The sequence below is a fragment of the Gordionus sp. m RMFG-2023 genome, chromosome 1 (assembly GCF_954871325.1).
Source record: "Gordionus sp. m RMFG-2023 chromosome 1, tfGorSpeb1-WG-v2, whole genome shotgun sequence".
In the NCBI taxonomy this organism is placed as follows: Eukaryota; Metazoa; Nematomorpha; class Gordioida; order Chordodea; family Parachordodidae; genus Gordionus; species Gordionus sp. m RMFG-2023.
The window spans coordinates 29,392,792-29,408,925 of record NC_088775.1 but is presented as its reverse complement, the minus strand read 5'-3'; the positions used below and the strand labels follow the sequence as shown (position 1 = coordinate 29,408,925).

Sequence of the window (16,134 nt, the reverse complement as noted above, 5' to 3'; positions counted from 1 at the left end):
CCAGAAGGTATTTGAAACCAATCAGAAAAAATTCCGTTAATCTCGTCGTATACTCTCAACTGAATATTGTAATATTGTTGATCACACCTACCATAATCGTAGCATGTTCCACCAAGACCCGAAAATCCTCTATAAAAACAAATATGTAATTTATTTTAATAAAATGACTCAATATATTTAACTAGCTAAAAATTTTAAATGTGTACTGTGTTGGGGAAACCCAAATGGACCTTATTCTATAAAGTTAGAGAACATAATCATATATGATAATAATAATAAAGTTAAGGTTAAAATTAAGTATTTCTTTTTATAAACCTGCTACAATATTTGAAAAGAATCTTTTGTTCGAAATCTTCATTTTGAACGATATATCTACCTTCTCCGTTAACGTTGAGTGCCCATCTCGGAGCCAAGACCTCAAATATCTCCTTGCAATAGCGTACTACCGGCGGAATAAAAATGGGGTCATCCACGATAAACAAGCTCCTTCCAGTCTGAGACTTACCAAAGGAAGACAACTCTTTTGCCCTTTGTTTTAAATATAAATTATATATATATTTTTTTAACATGTTTAATTTTTTTAATGAAAATATTATTTAATTCAAATAAAGTTCATTATTTTTTTAAACTTTGGGTAGGAACTGGGATCCTTGCAAAATTTTCCGGCTATCAATTTCTTACATGTGGTAACGCCGCTTTTCTGTTGAATATTTGTTACTCTCGGAGGCTTTTGAACTCCTCCCCTCAAAGGGTTCCGATCATAAGTATTTTTGGGAGGTTTTTGTACTTGTTGATAACGTTGCCCGAATATAGAAGCCGAGCACAATAACAAGACAAAATGCTGGAACTATTTTTTTTCAAAAAAATTTATAGAATTATATAAAAAAAAATGACGAAATGAATATTTCCAGAGGTGAAAATGGGAAGAGTAAGATTAAAAATTATTGATATATAAAAAGAACTTTACTTTTACTGATGGAATCATGTTTAAAAAATTTTTTTTATTATAAAATGTTACAAAATTAAAAAAATAATAATATGACACTTTAAAAATTTAACGTTGACCACTAAATCATGGTATAATTTTCTTAAGTATTTAATTGGTAATTTACCTTGATTGTTTATTTTATTATTGGTGAAAAATATTCATTTATTTACTAATATTTAGTATCAATTACTTCTTTTTTAAAAAATGTAAAATAATAAACAAAATTTTAAAATAGTTATTTAAATAAATTTGTTAGTATTTTCTTTTTGTGGGAACAAATAAGAATATCATTTGATCACAGACATGCGTATAAATCTAATCAAAGTGAAAGAGGGTATTTAATAATACTATCAGGGGCGTAACCAGATTTATCCAGGGGGAAGGGATTACGAATTTTTTTTGGCAACTTTATACCCAAACACTCATTTGCCCGGGATTCTGCCCGGTCACGCATATTAAAAAGGTTGGTATTTTTGATATTCCCTTGGCTATTTTTATTTTGCCATTTTTATAATATGTAATCTTTTTTAATATCATTTCCACTAACCATTACTGGACATTTAGAAGCATTAATTTTAAAATCTATGCAAATGTTTCGTGCTTTATTACTGCCTACGAGTGCCTTGATCAGTATAGTAGCCGGTATAATGAGGAAAAAAATATTAATATCAAGATTTTGGTCAGTCTTACTATTAAAAAGCGACTGAAGGCATTAATTTTAAAAATTTTATCTTTAGTGAGTGATTGTATCTTATATTATTATATTCATATTTTGTAGACCCTAGACAATAAAAAGAAGAAAAAAAGTTATTAGTAAAATATTAAAAAAAATTTGGCATTATGCCAGTATGGAAAATATAGAAGAACGAAATGTCTGGTTTACAATAACTTATTATTCCTCAATCAATTTTGCAAACCACAAAATAAAACCGAGTTAAAAACAAATTGAAAACTATTGTAACGCTAGTGTGGAGTGAGCCAAGCTTTGGAAACATTCATTCTGTAACTTATAATCCATTAAGTAGTCCTTAATAAGTATAGTCTATTCATTAATATGTTTGGCTGATGATTAAAGGTTTTCAAATAATTGATAATATAAGAAAAAAATTGACATCGTGCCAGAATGAGAATATAGAAGTTCTAAATGTTTGGTTTGCATTAAAATTCAACGCCTTTCTTATTAATTCTTCAATCAATTTTGCTACCCATATTTAAACTATTATTAGAGAAAATGTAACATGTTTATTATATGTTACTTCATTATTAAATACATTCAGTGATTTAATTTTATTTACTTATTCATTTTATAAGATACAAAATCAGAACTTAGTATATATAAATAATTTATACCTACAACATTTGTAGTTTACCTAGGCATGGGGATTTGCACTTTTTAATTGTATATAATGCTTCATTTAAATATATTTTGTGTTACATTTTAATATATTTATGACTATTTACTTAGATTTTTTTTTGGGGGGGGGGGTATTTAGCTACCATCTCCAATCCTACCCCATAGTTTGGACTCTTATCCTTTAAAGCATAACTATTTTATAGGTAAATAAACTAATAACAATTATTTAAAGTGTTCAGCTATCGATCATCTAAATGTGATTCTTTCTGTCGAGTCTCACATATAAATTGTAAGATAAACTCTTTCATAAATAGCCCCTTTCTTACTCTTAATCTGTAATACGTTTTCTTTTCAGAAGCGTGGATTGGAAACCATAGGATATCTTCACTTCATGACATTTCTAGCTCGGTTAGGTCTTATGCAAACAAAATCCTATTAAAAATAGAATGTTCTATAAAAATGTAATATCCTATATATTGGTCACCTCTTTATTGTGACGAAGAAATTGGCATAACCATTTTCCTTAATATATTTCATAGGATAAAAATTTTCTTGAAAGATAAAAAGAAATTTCTTTTTTAAATGTATAGCATTAGGAACAATAATAATTTATTTTTTTAAATTATTAAATTTTACAGTAATTTAGTTTATCTATAAAAATGGATATTACGATAATATAAAATTATATAAAAAAAATTGTCATTATCTCTAATCACCTGAATTTTTTAAAATGAAGGAAAATAGGTAAAAAAAAATTATAAAATTTAATAAAAAATTTATTTAAATATCAAAATGAAATAAATATAAACTTCCATCAAATTGCTTTTAAAATTTTACGCTTTTCAAAGTATATATATTATTTTATTAATAATTTTTTTTTTAAATTATAAAAATTTTGGAACAAAATATGTCTTTTAATTTCGAGATGATTTGCACTCAGGATAACCTGTAATAGGTAAATTTATTTAATTATTTTACATTTATAATATGATACTAATTTATATATTTTAAATTTCTAACTTGTTTAAAGAAACTAATGATAATAATTAGATAGAAGTTAGATGTATTCTTTTATCATTATGAATGAGCATTAATACAGAAATTAAAACAGAATTTGAAACCCATCTTCTACCAAAAAGTATACAATTAATTTATATGTATAAAATTGAAAATAATTAAGTTAAATTAAATCTTTCCTTTGACATTGAATTTAGAAGTTTTTTTTCTTTGTGTGTTATAATAAATTCAAAATTTTATCATTTGCCCTCGATGGGAATTGGGTTTAATTTAGAAATAAAATTGTTTAATACCGAAAGGGCACTTTTTTATTTCCGGCCTCCAAACTTTGGTATAATACAATTATAACAATAAATATTTCAAAGTATTTTTTTTTACTGGATTGGTTTAGTTAAGTTTTGACCTTGGCCAATAAGACAACATATTATATAATATGGTATATATTTTATGTTAAAAAAATGATAATAAAATCAATCATAACCACTTATTTAAAAAAAATATTATTATTTATCAATGAGTGGATTTAAATCTAAATTAGAATTATATTTATTTTTTATTATTATGAAAAATCGGTTAACAAATTAACTAAAATAAGATAATCGCTCTAGTCAATTACTAGATATGGTTTTTCCAGGAAAGATTGATCTGTTACAATATACAAAAAGATTTTATAAATGCTTATAATGGTGTTTGTGTGTACAATACTAATCCTACTCGCCTACATAGTAAGTAATTATCGTTTTTATTTTCAATATAAAAAATTATTAAATAAATCATAAAATAAAAGTAAAATATTTAATATTGAGAAAAGTTGTAAAATGAAACCTCATTACCTAATTATATGTGCAATTAATTTATTTTTGTTTATTTTTATTATACAAAAAAATGCTCAAAAAATCACAAGAGTCCAACATACGGAAAAACAAAAAGTAAATAGTGTTTTTAAATAATTATCACTTTGTTAGCAAAATATTTATTAGAATATCTGGGAGGTGTGCAATGTTCGGATTTTTAACCTGAACACCACTCTCCCGCCACTTGTTTTTAAAAAATTTAACTTTAAATACTATCTAAAAATTTTGTTTTAACAGGTTAATACTAAAAAAACATTAAGTGGGGATGTTTGACCTTTTAAAATCATATTTCTTTATATTTTTTTTAAATGGCTTTTAACAAAAGTCCATTTGGTTTGCCAACCTGACCACTTTCAGGTCAGAATATTTTTCGATAAAAGTCTCGAGAAAAGATCACGTATATATTCGAAAGGCAACAATAGCCTTTGCTTTTTTCCTACAAACGTTGAACATCATCCCGATATAAAGCCTATCAATGGCTCTACCGCCATCACTACATTCAGAATCCCCTTTAAACACTGTGGCTCAATTAAGGTATTTATATATATGTGTACAATATATTTTGCTTTTAAGACAAAAGAAAAATTTCACCAAAATATCATAAATGAGCATATGAATTAGGAAAATGAATCGAGTCTATATCACGAGGGAAATTTTTTTTTGTTTCACATATATTAATGAAAAAATTGAGTTCTCTGATTTTAGGTGTATAAATTAACCTCTTAGATAAATTTATTCTTGATACATTTATATATGGTTTTAATATTATTTCCCTATATTTAGGTAAATAAGGGCACCTACAAAAATACTATTTTTGTCGAGGACTCAGAGAAAGGCGTTAATACTAGCCACCATATCCTATGTAATTATAAGGATCGTGTGTTAATGCCTAAAGTGTCCAATGTTAGCAAGATAAAGGTATTTTTTATATAGCGTCCAAACTTAAAAATTTATTATTTATTCTATTAACAGGTAACATCAACTAATACCGCTAAATGTAAGTGTTTTCATTTATTTTAGCACATGATTAGAAATTTTAATAATTATTCATATTTACTGGTAAAAAATGAAAAGAAAGAAAGATAAAGACTATATAAAAAAATAAAATTTCTTCTATTATTTAAATTGAAGTAAAATCGAAATGCAATCCTCAGAACATTCAAATTGATTTGATATTTGATAAGCCATTCGATGGCCAATTGTATACTACAAGCGCCTCTCCTTCCAATAAAAGGAAATGCCTGTACCAAGGCATAGGCTCTAAAAACTTAACGTTCACCGTACCTTACGATGATTGTGGAACTATTTTGGTTCAACCATTTTTCTTGATATAGATTTTATTTGTAACAAATTTTTTAGATTTATTGTTTACCATATTTATGGAAATTTTAGAAAAGATTTAAGCGTAAATAAATTTTGAGATAACTGTATATGACACAGGTTGTCAAATAAGAAACTAAAGAATTAATTTAATATATATTATATAACAACAAATACAAAATTACTTTAATTTTATTTAATACAAAAGTTAATAATTAAATTAGAAAATTAACAAAGTAAAATATGTAAACTGAAAAATATAACTTTTATTATTACATTTCGCTTGATCCCTTTTAAACATTTACAAACATTATTTATAATAATTTTAACAAATAAAATTTGCATACTAAAAAAATTCTTTTACAAATAACGCATAATCAATTTACATTGACAATTACCACAATAACTTCTGTAGGTGTAAATTCAATAATTTAAAATATAACTGATAGTATAATTAATAATATAAGTAGCTAGGCTTACTTATATTTGGAGATTATCCATTTTAGCTGGATAAATTTGACATGAAAAAAAATATTTACCTATATTTTAAATTGATAATTTTCTATAAAATCAATAGTAAGAAGTTAGTAAACAACACCAAAAACCTATCTTAATTTTTGATTCGATTCCAAATTTAATAAAATTTGTATATTATATTTTCCATGAATCTACGAGATTTAGAAAGGCAAGGATTATGTCAACCGTATAATAATAGAGCTACCGAACGAATACAAGGGTAAAGCTGGGTTCGAAATTCATTTGTTTAGATGTCAGAAATTAAATATTACAACTGATTTACTTAGATCTATACCCACTGCTGATCTAACGACATTGAATGCATCTACGTTTGACATTACGGAACAAATGACTACATTATTATCGACTTATCCTCCCAAAACTACTACGTTAATTACGGATATAACTATGTATAAAAGAAATATTTTTTAGAGGTTTAGGAAAAAATTATTAATCAAATAAGTATGATAAATGAAAAAGTGATTAAATTTAGATGGTTCTACCTCCTTATGCTGAGGGTTTGGTGGATGAAAATGGAAAATGCTTCAGTTATAAAATGGATACTAACTAAGACCGTTGAATGGTCATCATTTTATATTATAAATGGTGTAATTTTCTGTATAAAATCTATATAAATGTTAAAACAAAAAATAATATAAACTTAAAAAAAAAAAATCAGGAAAAACATAATTATTCCTAAGTGTTTAAGGAATGAAATCTGGCTTCAAATGTTTGCGATTAATTTTGTGAGCTAAATTTTCTAAAAGTTATAGGAGCAAATGGTCCAGTGGTAGATTGCTATTGGTGAGAATATAAAATTGCTGAAGCTTTTGTATTTGTTTATTTTTTTTTAGTTTCTGCTTGAGTAAGTAAGTTACTATTAGTGGGAAATGATAAGAAACGTGTATAATCCTAAATAAGGGATTTGACCATGGCCCAGGGAATATTGGTCATATTAGAAAGAAACCTTATGTAATCGGATTAATGGCACAATATAATTGCGGCTATTTTTTCAACTTAAGATTTATATCAGAAAATTTCTCCTTAACATAAATTAACGCACAAAAATATATTGGAAAGATGATTTAAATATAAAAAAATTGATTCAAAATTTGAGGATACGATTTTCGGAAATTTATGAATACATTTATAGCATAAATCTTTAAAAAAAGCGCTGTAAATGATTTAAATTTGAAAAATTTCATGTATTCTATAACACATATACTTTCTATGGCTATACTTTTATCTATTATACAATGTATAAATTCGAATAAATAATTCAGAATTTTTATAATTAATTATTTAATATTGTAGAACACCACGCCCTTCTCCGTGGAGAAAGTTTTCCAGCAATTACAATGGTATGAATTTTTTTAAAGCATTTTATGATTATAACCATTTTTTCTAATAATCAATATTAAATATTTTTTAGTTTTCATTTCCTTCGGGGCGAATAGCGCATTTGCCAAACCAAATAAGGTGTAAAATGATGGCTTTAAATTCACAAACATTCAAGTTTTAAAAATACATGGAAGCTATACTTTTATTTTGATATAAAGCTCCAAGTTCTAAATTTTATGTATCAAGTTCAAAATTCATTAATTCATCAAAATATTACCTTCTCAACACTTCGCCTTGGAATGGTCTTCAAAATATTCTCAATATGAAATATTCAACCATATTTTCGTTGTTGTAATAAAGTTGTTTTGATTTGTTTATGATTTCATAAAGTGAAAAAAATATAATATATACAAAAAATTTGATAGTTCGAATAATTAAAGAAATTTAATTATTTTGATGAGAGTTTGATTTATCTTCCTTTTAATATATTTTTGTATATTTTCCCTACTTTTGGGAATATTATTTTTTTTTTTAATTTAATTTTAACCTCTGTTTTTTCCATTTTCGCCTACTATTTTTTTTATACTTAATTTTACGTTGTAAACGTCTTATTGACTGTTATAGCATCTTTACTTGCATTCCTTTGAATATTAACTATTTCCAAAGATTTGTTGCATAACGATTAGCCATCAGAGTCTCATATTGAGCAACTTATGGACTCCCACTTTTCTATTTTTCAATTTAGTTTTAGTTGTTTAAAACTTTATTAGGTTGTTTAAAATTAGCCATTTTATTTTTTTATTTTCCTTGTGGCAAGCAACAAAAAGTAGCTACAATATAAAGTTTATGTAAAAATGTATTGAATCCTGATGTTACTTCAATAGGAGAATTCTCATAGAAATAAATTCACTATTATCACTTTTATTTTCTTATTAAAAAAATATATAATTAGGTATTATAAGAAGGTTCAATAATATAAAATTTGATATTTTTAAAAATTAATATTGATTATGGTTTTATTTTTGAGAATAATTCTTGATTTGTTTGTTACATTAAATTCTTAAATCTAAGTTTTATTGTGTTTAGCAATTAGTTCAGAATTATCATTTTTAAATGATATTTTTTTAAAAATCTTCATCGCCAAATCAATGACTGCTTATTAAATTATTGATGGACACACTTTGCTATATTATCCATTAAAAATATTCATTTTGTTTTCTTTTGCTATAATTATGTGTAAAACATTATCCCAAAAAATTTTATAAAATACTGTGATATGACCGATAACTGTTTCATAACCAAACTTCTGTATTGTTGGAGTTATCCATTAAAAAATCTTCATTTTTGTTTACCAATATATTTACATGTTCATTATTCTAAAAAGGATTTTAAAAATATTGTGATTTGACATATTGACGAATAATTGGGGAAGGATGATAATAAATATAGCGAATAAAATATTTTTTCCAATTTAAATTATGGTTGTATAAGCTTTTGTAAAAAAATTACATGATTTATAGGGATATTTAAGATATCTTCGGGTATATTATGAGTGGTTCTTATTGCGTTGATAATCTGCTAACATCTCGAACCCATACATTATGGGTATAGGAATTGGGGCTTAATAAATTAAATGATAACGGGGGACAAAAAGATTTAATAAGTTTATTTAAAGCAGCACTTAAAACAAAAATGATAATCATAATATTAGACCAATTCCCTATTTTAAATATAGTATTTAATTTAAAGTATATATGTATGAAATAATATACGTTATCTCATGGAAACTGGTATAATATAATTACTATTTACAAAATCATACTATAATGAGTATGACTTCGATTGTGGCAATAATACGTAAATAAATATGGGAAGTTTCTTTACCTAAAATAGCTAATCACACAACGCAATATAGGCAATTTCCAACACCTCATGTTTTGTTTCTCCATTGGCGAATAGCTCAATATAGTTGGCTGAATTCTCTCCGATACATTGGTAGCTGTTTCATCAACATCATAGGCACAATTTCTTCACTTTTTACCTATTTATGGTGTCGATTGACATCTCAAAAGATGGTTATATAATAAAATAAATATATATACCTTATTAAATATGATATAAATTTTTGTATATCATTTTGAATGAAATATAATTTAAAATTTTAACGGTTTCCCTTTTCTTTTTTTTAAAATTATTATCTTTTTAGGCTGTACAAAATCTTTTTCAAGAATTCGCATTGTTTTAAAACTTTTTTTCATATTCGTTATTTTTAAGCTTTTAAAAAGAATTATAGACAATTGGGTATATTATAAATTGTTAACATATTAAATTAAAATTTCAATGAAAATAAACCATTGAAAAATGATATTCGCTATTAAATTTTTTTGAAGCAAATGGGTTAAAATATATATTATAAACATTTTGAATTATTCAGTGTAGATGCACCATGGAACAGTGGCCCTATAAAGGGGGGGGGGGTTAGAATCAACTGCTTTTTAATATTAGAAAGGGGGTACTTAAGAATTTTTTTACAAAATATTTTACCACCAAGATGATGAGAAAAAATGAACAAAAGAGAATTCCAATCTTTTGACATGAAAAATATGGTTATAAAAAAATTCAAGTGGAAATTAATCTAACAGATGCTTTTTTATAGTTGATAGAACATTTTCGAAACCAGAAGCAATATAGCTTTGTTACTATTGAGAATGGTGAAACGCCTAAGCCGGTTGAAAGATTAATAGATATATATGTCCGGTTAACACGAGGTTTAATATTAAAAAAATATAATATGCAAACTTAGTTCCATGAAATTATCTATCAAATTTTTAGTTGGGCAAAGCTAGGTGCCTCAAACATGAGTAAAAGGATTAATGGAGTAACTTTGATTAGAGCGGTGGCTCGGCAGCTTTTATTTGGTGTAATTATCATTGATTAAATTTATTCATTGTTCAATCATGCCAATCGAGATAAGAAAGCAGTAAGAAATGTTTCAGGGATCTTAAACGAGATTCACGTGTATTCCAATGGTTAAAAGATATGCAGTGCTTAAAGCATTTCAGAGTAATGTATCTTATTTGTTTAGATTTAAAATGCTTCTTTTATATTTATAAAAGCTGGCTAACATCATAAAAAGTTATTGCATTTTTTTTCTAGTTGATTATATTTTGAGGGCAGTATTGGCAAATTTAAAGGAGTGTAAAACCTGCTTATCATGGCTAATGTTTCAGTTTGAATATAAAATTTTTATTTTATTTTATTACTTTGTGTTTTGGATAAAATATTGTTGATAACAAGCTTGGCTTATATAAAATTTACCATGTTGAATAGAATTTCACATAATATATTTCAATTATTCTCCCCTTTGCGACTATTCCTAGAATTTTCCAAATAACACAAACTATTTATTAATGTTCTTTTTTTCACAAAAGTTTCTTTTTATATGACGTAGAAGAGTGGAACATTTTAACCGTGTTACCGTTACCAATAGCCACTTTACTACAAGGTGATATATATTGTATAAATGGTTATTACGTGACTTTTAGTTAAGCTCTAAACTTCCGATAAATTTTATTATATCCATGGGTTTAAATATGATGTATACAAATTTTGAAATTCTGAACCTTAATATATTTTGCTAAAAGAAAGAGAGAAAAAGCTAGAGAGTGATTTTTATCATTTTTGGGTTATAAAACGGTTTTTTGACTAAATAAACCGGGAAAGTTTTTTAAAAGATAAACATAGGTAAGAAATAAGATATAAAAATACATCTTCACCCCAAATTAAAATCTTTATGATCAAGAGTTGAGAAATTATTCGCAACAGCATTGTTACCCCTTCAATCGCTTTACCCCGGTCTCCCCCTACCTTTAAAGTTACGTTTAATAAATATACAAATATATATTTAAATTTGTATATTTGTTAACACACTCTCACTCTACGTTCTAAGCTGTTTTATTATATTTATTTCGACTTTTCTCTAGCTTTGACCAATTTTTTATGATATGGTCCAAAATAACTTATTTAAGTAAAAGTTAAAAAAATATAGTTTTGGATGCGGTTATATAATAATTAAATTATAAATATAAGCCTTAAGAAACGGCAAGTTGCATAGCCTAACTAATGAATAGCATCATTTAATATATAATGAACAAAATATTTAAGTGAAGATGTGAAAAAAAGAAGTTTTTTTATACGATGCATAAAAGAAAATTTCTCTTGCGTTTAATGCGCGTTTATTTCTGTTAGCTTTCGTTTTTTCTTAAAGAAAATTTTATATAAAAATGTATGTATAATATTTAAATATAATTACATCTCGTCATCAATTAATAGTTCTTGAATCGATCATTGAAACGTAGTGTTCTGTTATGTTAATGTTCATTAATTAAATTTTTGATGAAACTGAATGATATTATAAATTATATACTCTAGTATTTTTTTATAAAATCTTCTTTATTGATCAATTAAATAACCACCTGTTTTTTAAAGCTGAAATTGTGATTCCAAAATTATAAATCAGGACCATGTCATCCGAAGAGACTTTGCCTAAAACTAAATCATCGACTGATAATGAAATTAAAGAAGTAAATGAAGAGGAGTGTTGCCTAGCTCCAAATGTCCACTCCCATCATCCATCAGCCCATAAGCCCGAATTAAAAATCACGACTAGCAATCAGGAAGCCCCCGAAGATGCTAAATCAAAGGAGAGACTAAGCAAGGCTGGTACCTCGGATAAGCGTGACTCTAAGTCATCCAAGGATTCCAAAGATGTAAAGAATTGTGCGAAGGAAATCAAAGAGCCTGTCAAGCATGATTCAAAAGAACCCGTCAAGGTTGATGCCAAACAACCTACCAAAACGGATACCAAGGAACCAGTCAAGATTGCTGTAAAAGAACCTGCCAAAACTGAAGCTAAAGAACCTGCCTCTAATGTCAAAGAATCCGTTAAAATATCTGCAAAAGAACCTTCCACCAAAACTGATGCCAAAGATTCCCCCAAGGTCGCTAGTAAGGAACCGGCTAAGACTGATATCAAAGAGCCCGCTAAGGTTGCTGCCAAAGAACCTGCCAAGGCTGACATCAAAGAACCCGTCAAGATTATTACTAAAGAGCCTGCAGCCAAGGTTTGTACAAAAGAGCCCACCGCAAAGATTGCTACTAAAGAACCTCCGACCGGAACCGTTGACAGTAGTAGACCCAAAGCTCCGTCACCCAAAGATGAAAGCAAGATGCCAGCCTCGAATGCTAAAAGACAAGGTAAGTTTGTAATAACTTCTAGAGGTTAATTGTTCAATTTGAAGGGAAAATACGCCGAATCGAAATCGTATAATAATATTCAAAATAGGGCTTGATCAAAAATCTTTCTTAACCTCAGTTTCGCTCACATTAAAACACAAATTATTCGAATATCTTATAAGTTATAAAAAAATTTAACATTGAGAAACAATACGAGGTTTTTTTAAAAAAATAGGATTTATTTGTCCTAAATTTATTTACAATTTTATATAACAACATTTTATAGATGATAAGAAGAAAATGGATAAGAAGCAGGAATTAGAGACCAAGCTAGATCATATTAACCAAGAAATTGCTCAAAAGAATACTTATAGCGATGTACCAGATTTGGCTGCTAAGTTGGAAAAATTTAAGCAAAAGTTTATGATATATGATGTGGACATGACAGGCCATTTAAGTGATAATTTAAAAAAAAAATTATATGAAATACCAATTTGATCTAAATAAATTATAAATATAATATATATAGTGAGATATCGATTTCAGAAATGTAAAACAAATCCCTAATCATGAATAAGTAAGGTATAGGCGCGTACGCAGGAATTTGGTCTGGGGGAGGGGGGATAATAAAATTTTTTAAGAAATATTATTGTTTTTAAAATATCAAGCATAAATTTATTAGGACTAATAACTATTTCTTACACAATATTAAATTTATGTTATAAAAAAATTATATGTAAAGAATCACTTAAATGACCCAAAATAGAAATTTGAATTTTTTGAGCCTTTACACAAAAAGTTTCTGCATTTTGTATGTTATATATATTTACAATGTAAAATCCAATCTTCGTTGTGATTGAGCTAATTTTTCAATTATCTCATCCTTGCTTGTCGTCAAATGCCTATGAATATTCAATAGATTCAAACCTTTCAATCTACTTTCAGATGTTGTACTTCTTGATATGTTTTTCAGAGATCTGCAGGCTCGGCCCCCGGGCTGGACAGTATTTTAATTTTTTTAAATATACCCGGGCCAGGCCCGAATTTTTTTTAAAAAAACACCCAAGCCGGGCTTGAATTATTTTAAAAAAACACCCAATCAGGGCTGTATTTTTTAAAACAGCCTATATTTGAAATCGTTATTATTAGCTATAAAAATCAAAAATAAATATAATTTATTTTAAAAAATCCGGGCCGGGCCTGAAAATTTTATTTAAAAAAAAGCCTGGCCGGGCCTCAAATTTTTTTAAAAAAAAGTCGAGTCGGGCCTAAAATTTTTTTAAAAAAAGCCGGGCCGGGCCTGAAAATTTTTTAAAAAAAAACCCAGACCGGGCGGTAAAAAATTTTTAAAAAAATCCGGGCCGTGCCTGCAAATGGTACTTCTGCAGGCCTCTGTTATTCTTCTTAAAAAAGAGAATGTTCTCACATTAGTTTACTAATGGGAAGAGTTTATAAACCCTTTTAATACATTGGTAATTTATTCTAAAATGTTTTTGAATGCAGAGCATCCATAGCATTTTTTGGGACTATATCAACCATAGTTAGTCTTATAAACATAGTTATTCAGCTAGTAAGGCATCATAAGATACTTTAACATCTTCATAACAAAAATCTAACAAATATTTTTTTTTTAATCACCATCTGAAAAAGGTTAGGAAGGCTTTTATGAAAGTAATATTTGCAGATTAGTAAGTGCTGCACGATGAATTAAAAATTCATTTATTTGGGTTATAAATGTATCTGTATTTAAGATATACTCTTCTACTGATCCTATATTAATGTTTTAACGATGAGCTTGCCTTGCTACAAGTCGAAGGAGACAAATATTAAACACGTATAGCTCTGCTTTTGACTCAACAATAAAATTAAAATATAAAATTCTTCATCAACATTAGCCCTAATTTCCTTGAGTTCTGATAAAATGCTCTCCGCTATTCTCATCTTCATTATCAAGTCAATGTCATGTTTTTGAAAAGTAATACTTAAAATAGTTGTATAATTAAATAATACATTCTATTGAGAAATAAAATTTAATAAGCATTGAATCCAATAATTTTCTTGCTTCTGAGGAAATATTTCTTTCAGGCCATTGTGATATTTCAGTTAGCAAATAATTGGCTCTTCTAACTCCTTAAAAGCTGTTACTGCTTGATGTCAAAGACTCGATCTCGTTGAACAAGGTTGCAATTTCTTTTTCCTTGTTGGACACGAAGTTTCAGAAATAATTATTATTTGACTAGAAATTTGAAAATGGTAGATAAATATTACGTCACTAAAAATTTGAAAATAATAAGTAAATATTACGCCGGAAAACTTGAAATCGAAATTAATTAATAAAATAACTTAGTAGATAAATGTGATAATAAATGTAATTAAATATATATTTAATATGAGATATGAATAAATATTAACAAATATAAATTAATATAAACAATAATATTTTTGAAAAATATATTCGGCATCTGCAATTTTTGGCTCTGGGGGGGGGGGGGTTGTCCCCCTGCCCCCCCCGCTGCGTACACCAATGGTAAGGTATGGAAAGTGCTTATTAAAGGTAAGAATATTAAATGTATAATCGAAATTTTGAAAGGACCAAATAAAGAGTCTTCTTCTTTGTTTATAGACAACATAGGAGACGAAGGTTACTCCTATCAGTCCTAAGAAACAAAAACATAATAAAAATGTAAAATTTGTTTTATCCTGATTTATATAATTAAATTTTTATAAAATCATGTAATATTGACTTTCATAGATTTAAACAATGTCAAAATTATGATGGAAAAATTGGGACAGGCCAAGACCCACTTAGAACTCAAAAAAATGATAGCCGAAGTGGACACCACCAAATCTGGGGTAATAACGTATATGGATTTTATCTCCATGATACTTGGCAAGCAAAGCTCTGTGTTGAAAAAGTAAATCTTGAATTTATTTTTTTTAATAAGCAATTTTAAGAAATATATATTTATTTAAAGATTTCAAATTTATTATAAAAAGACTTGTCATAAATAATCATATTTATTTTTAAGGTATAGTAATTAAAATACCTCTCTTTTGGTTTGGCCATACACAATCATAGTTTTATACTGCATGTGCAATAATTTTTGTAATTTTATTTAAATAGGATTTTGATGTATGAAGATCTCGCCAAAGGGGCTGATAAGCCTAAAGGCAAGGATGTACCAATCAAAAAGTCTTTGGAAGATTTTGGAGTCCGAAAACCATGAATAATGACATTAAATTTTTATAACTTTTTTTCCAAATTAATTTTTAAAAAAAATGTTTTCTATTATTTTACGATAATGTTTTTACACTTAATTTATACAAATTGAATTATATTTAATTGAAACTATATTTCTTAAAAATATAATTATTTATCAAATGAATTTATTTAAATAATTTATCATGATATGGTATAATTTATTTCACTATTGTAGACGCTAAAAGTTGAAACTAGTGCCTGCCTTGAGATTTCCCTAATAGATGTCCAAACATGAGCCATATGAGCA

General features: G+C 26.9%; 2 protein-coding genes across 2 annotated transcripts; both read left to right on the top strand.

The window, feature by feature from the left end:
* The first annotated feature begins 1,578 nt into the window (after nt 1-1,578).
* Nucleotides 1,579-7,628, top strand: LOC135923951 (uncharacterized). The gene is made up of 9 exons (XM_065458981.1): nt 1,579-1,630; nt 4,539-4,747; nt 4,997-5,131; nt 5,186-5,210; nt 5,345-5,523; nt 6,215-6,459; nt 7,364-7,410; nt 7,482-7,564; nt 7,609-7,628. Exons 1-8 carry the CDS (start codon nt 1,579-1,581, stop codon nt 7,532-7,534), a joined length of 945 nt encoding a protein of 314 aa, XP_065315053.1. The 3' UTR covers nt 7,535-7,564; nt 7,609-7,628.
* Nucleotides 7,629-11,891: 4,263 nt separating this feature from the next.
* On the top strand, nt 11,892-15,852 carry LOC135923943 (proteoglycan 4-like). The gene is made up of 4 exons (XM_065458970.1): nt 11,892-12,646; nt 12,912-13,082; nt 15,378-15,540; nt 15,750-15,852. The coding sequence occupies exons 1-4, from the start codon at nt 11,914-11,916 to the stop codon at nt 15,850-15,852; spliced, it is 1,170 nt and encodes a 389-aa protein (XP_065315042.1). The 5' UTR covers nt 11,892-11,913.
* Nucleotides 15,853-16,134: the final 282 nt, after the last annotated feature.

Excerpts from the sequence above, each read along its gene's own strand:
- LOC135923951 (XM_065458981.1), top strand. The coding sequence starts at position 1,579 with ATGTTTCGTGCTTTATTACTGCCTACGAGTGCCTTGATCAGTATAGTA. Across the intron at positions 5,132-5,185 it reads CCAATGTTAGCAAGATAAAG|GTAACATCAACTAATACCGC; the intron begins GTATTTTTTATA and ends TTCTATTAACAG. Across the intron at positions 5,524-6,214 it reads ATGATTGTGGAACTATTTTG|AAAGGCAAGGATTATGTCAA; the intron begins GTTCAACCATTT and ends TACGAGATTTAG.
- LOC135923943 (XM_065458970.1), top strand. The coding sequence starts at position 11,914 with ATGTCATCCGAAGAGACTTTGCCTAAAACTAAATCATCGACTGATAAT. Across the intron at positions 13,083-15,377 it reads GGACATGACAGGCCATTTAA|ATTTAAACAATGTCAAAATT; the intron begins GTGATAATTTAA and ends TGACTTTCATAG. Across the intron at positions 15,541-15,749 it reads CAAAGCTCTGTGTTGAAAAA|GATTTTGATGTATGAAGATC; the intron begins GTAAATCTTGAA and ends TTATTTAAATAG.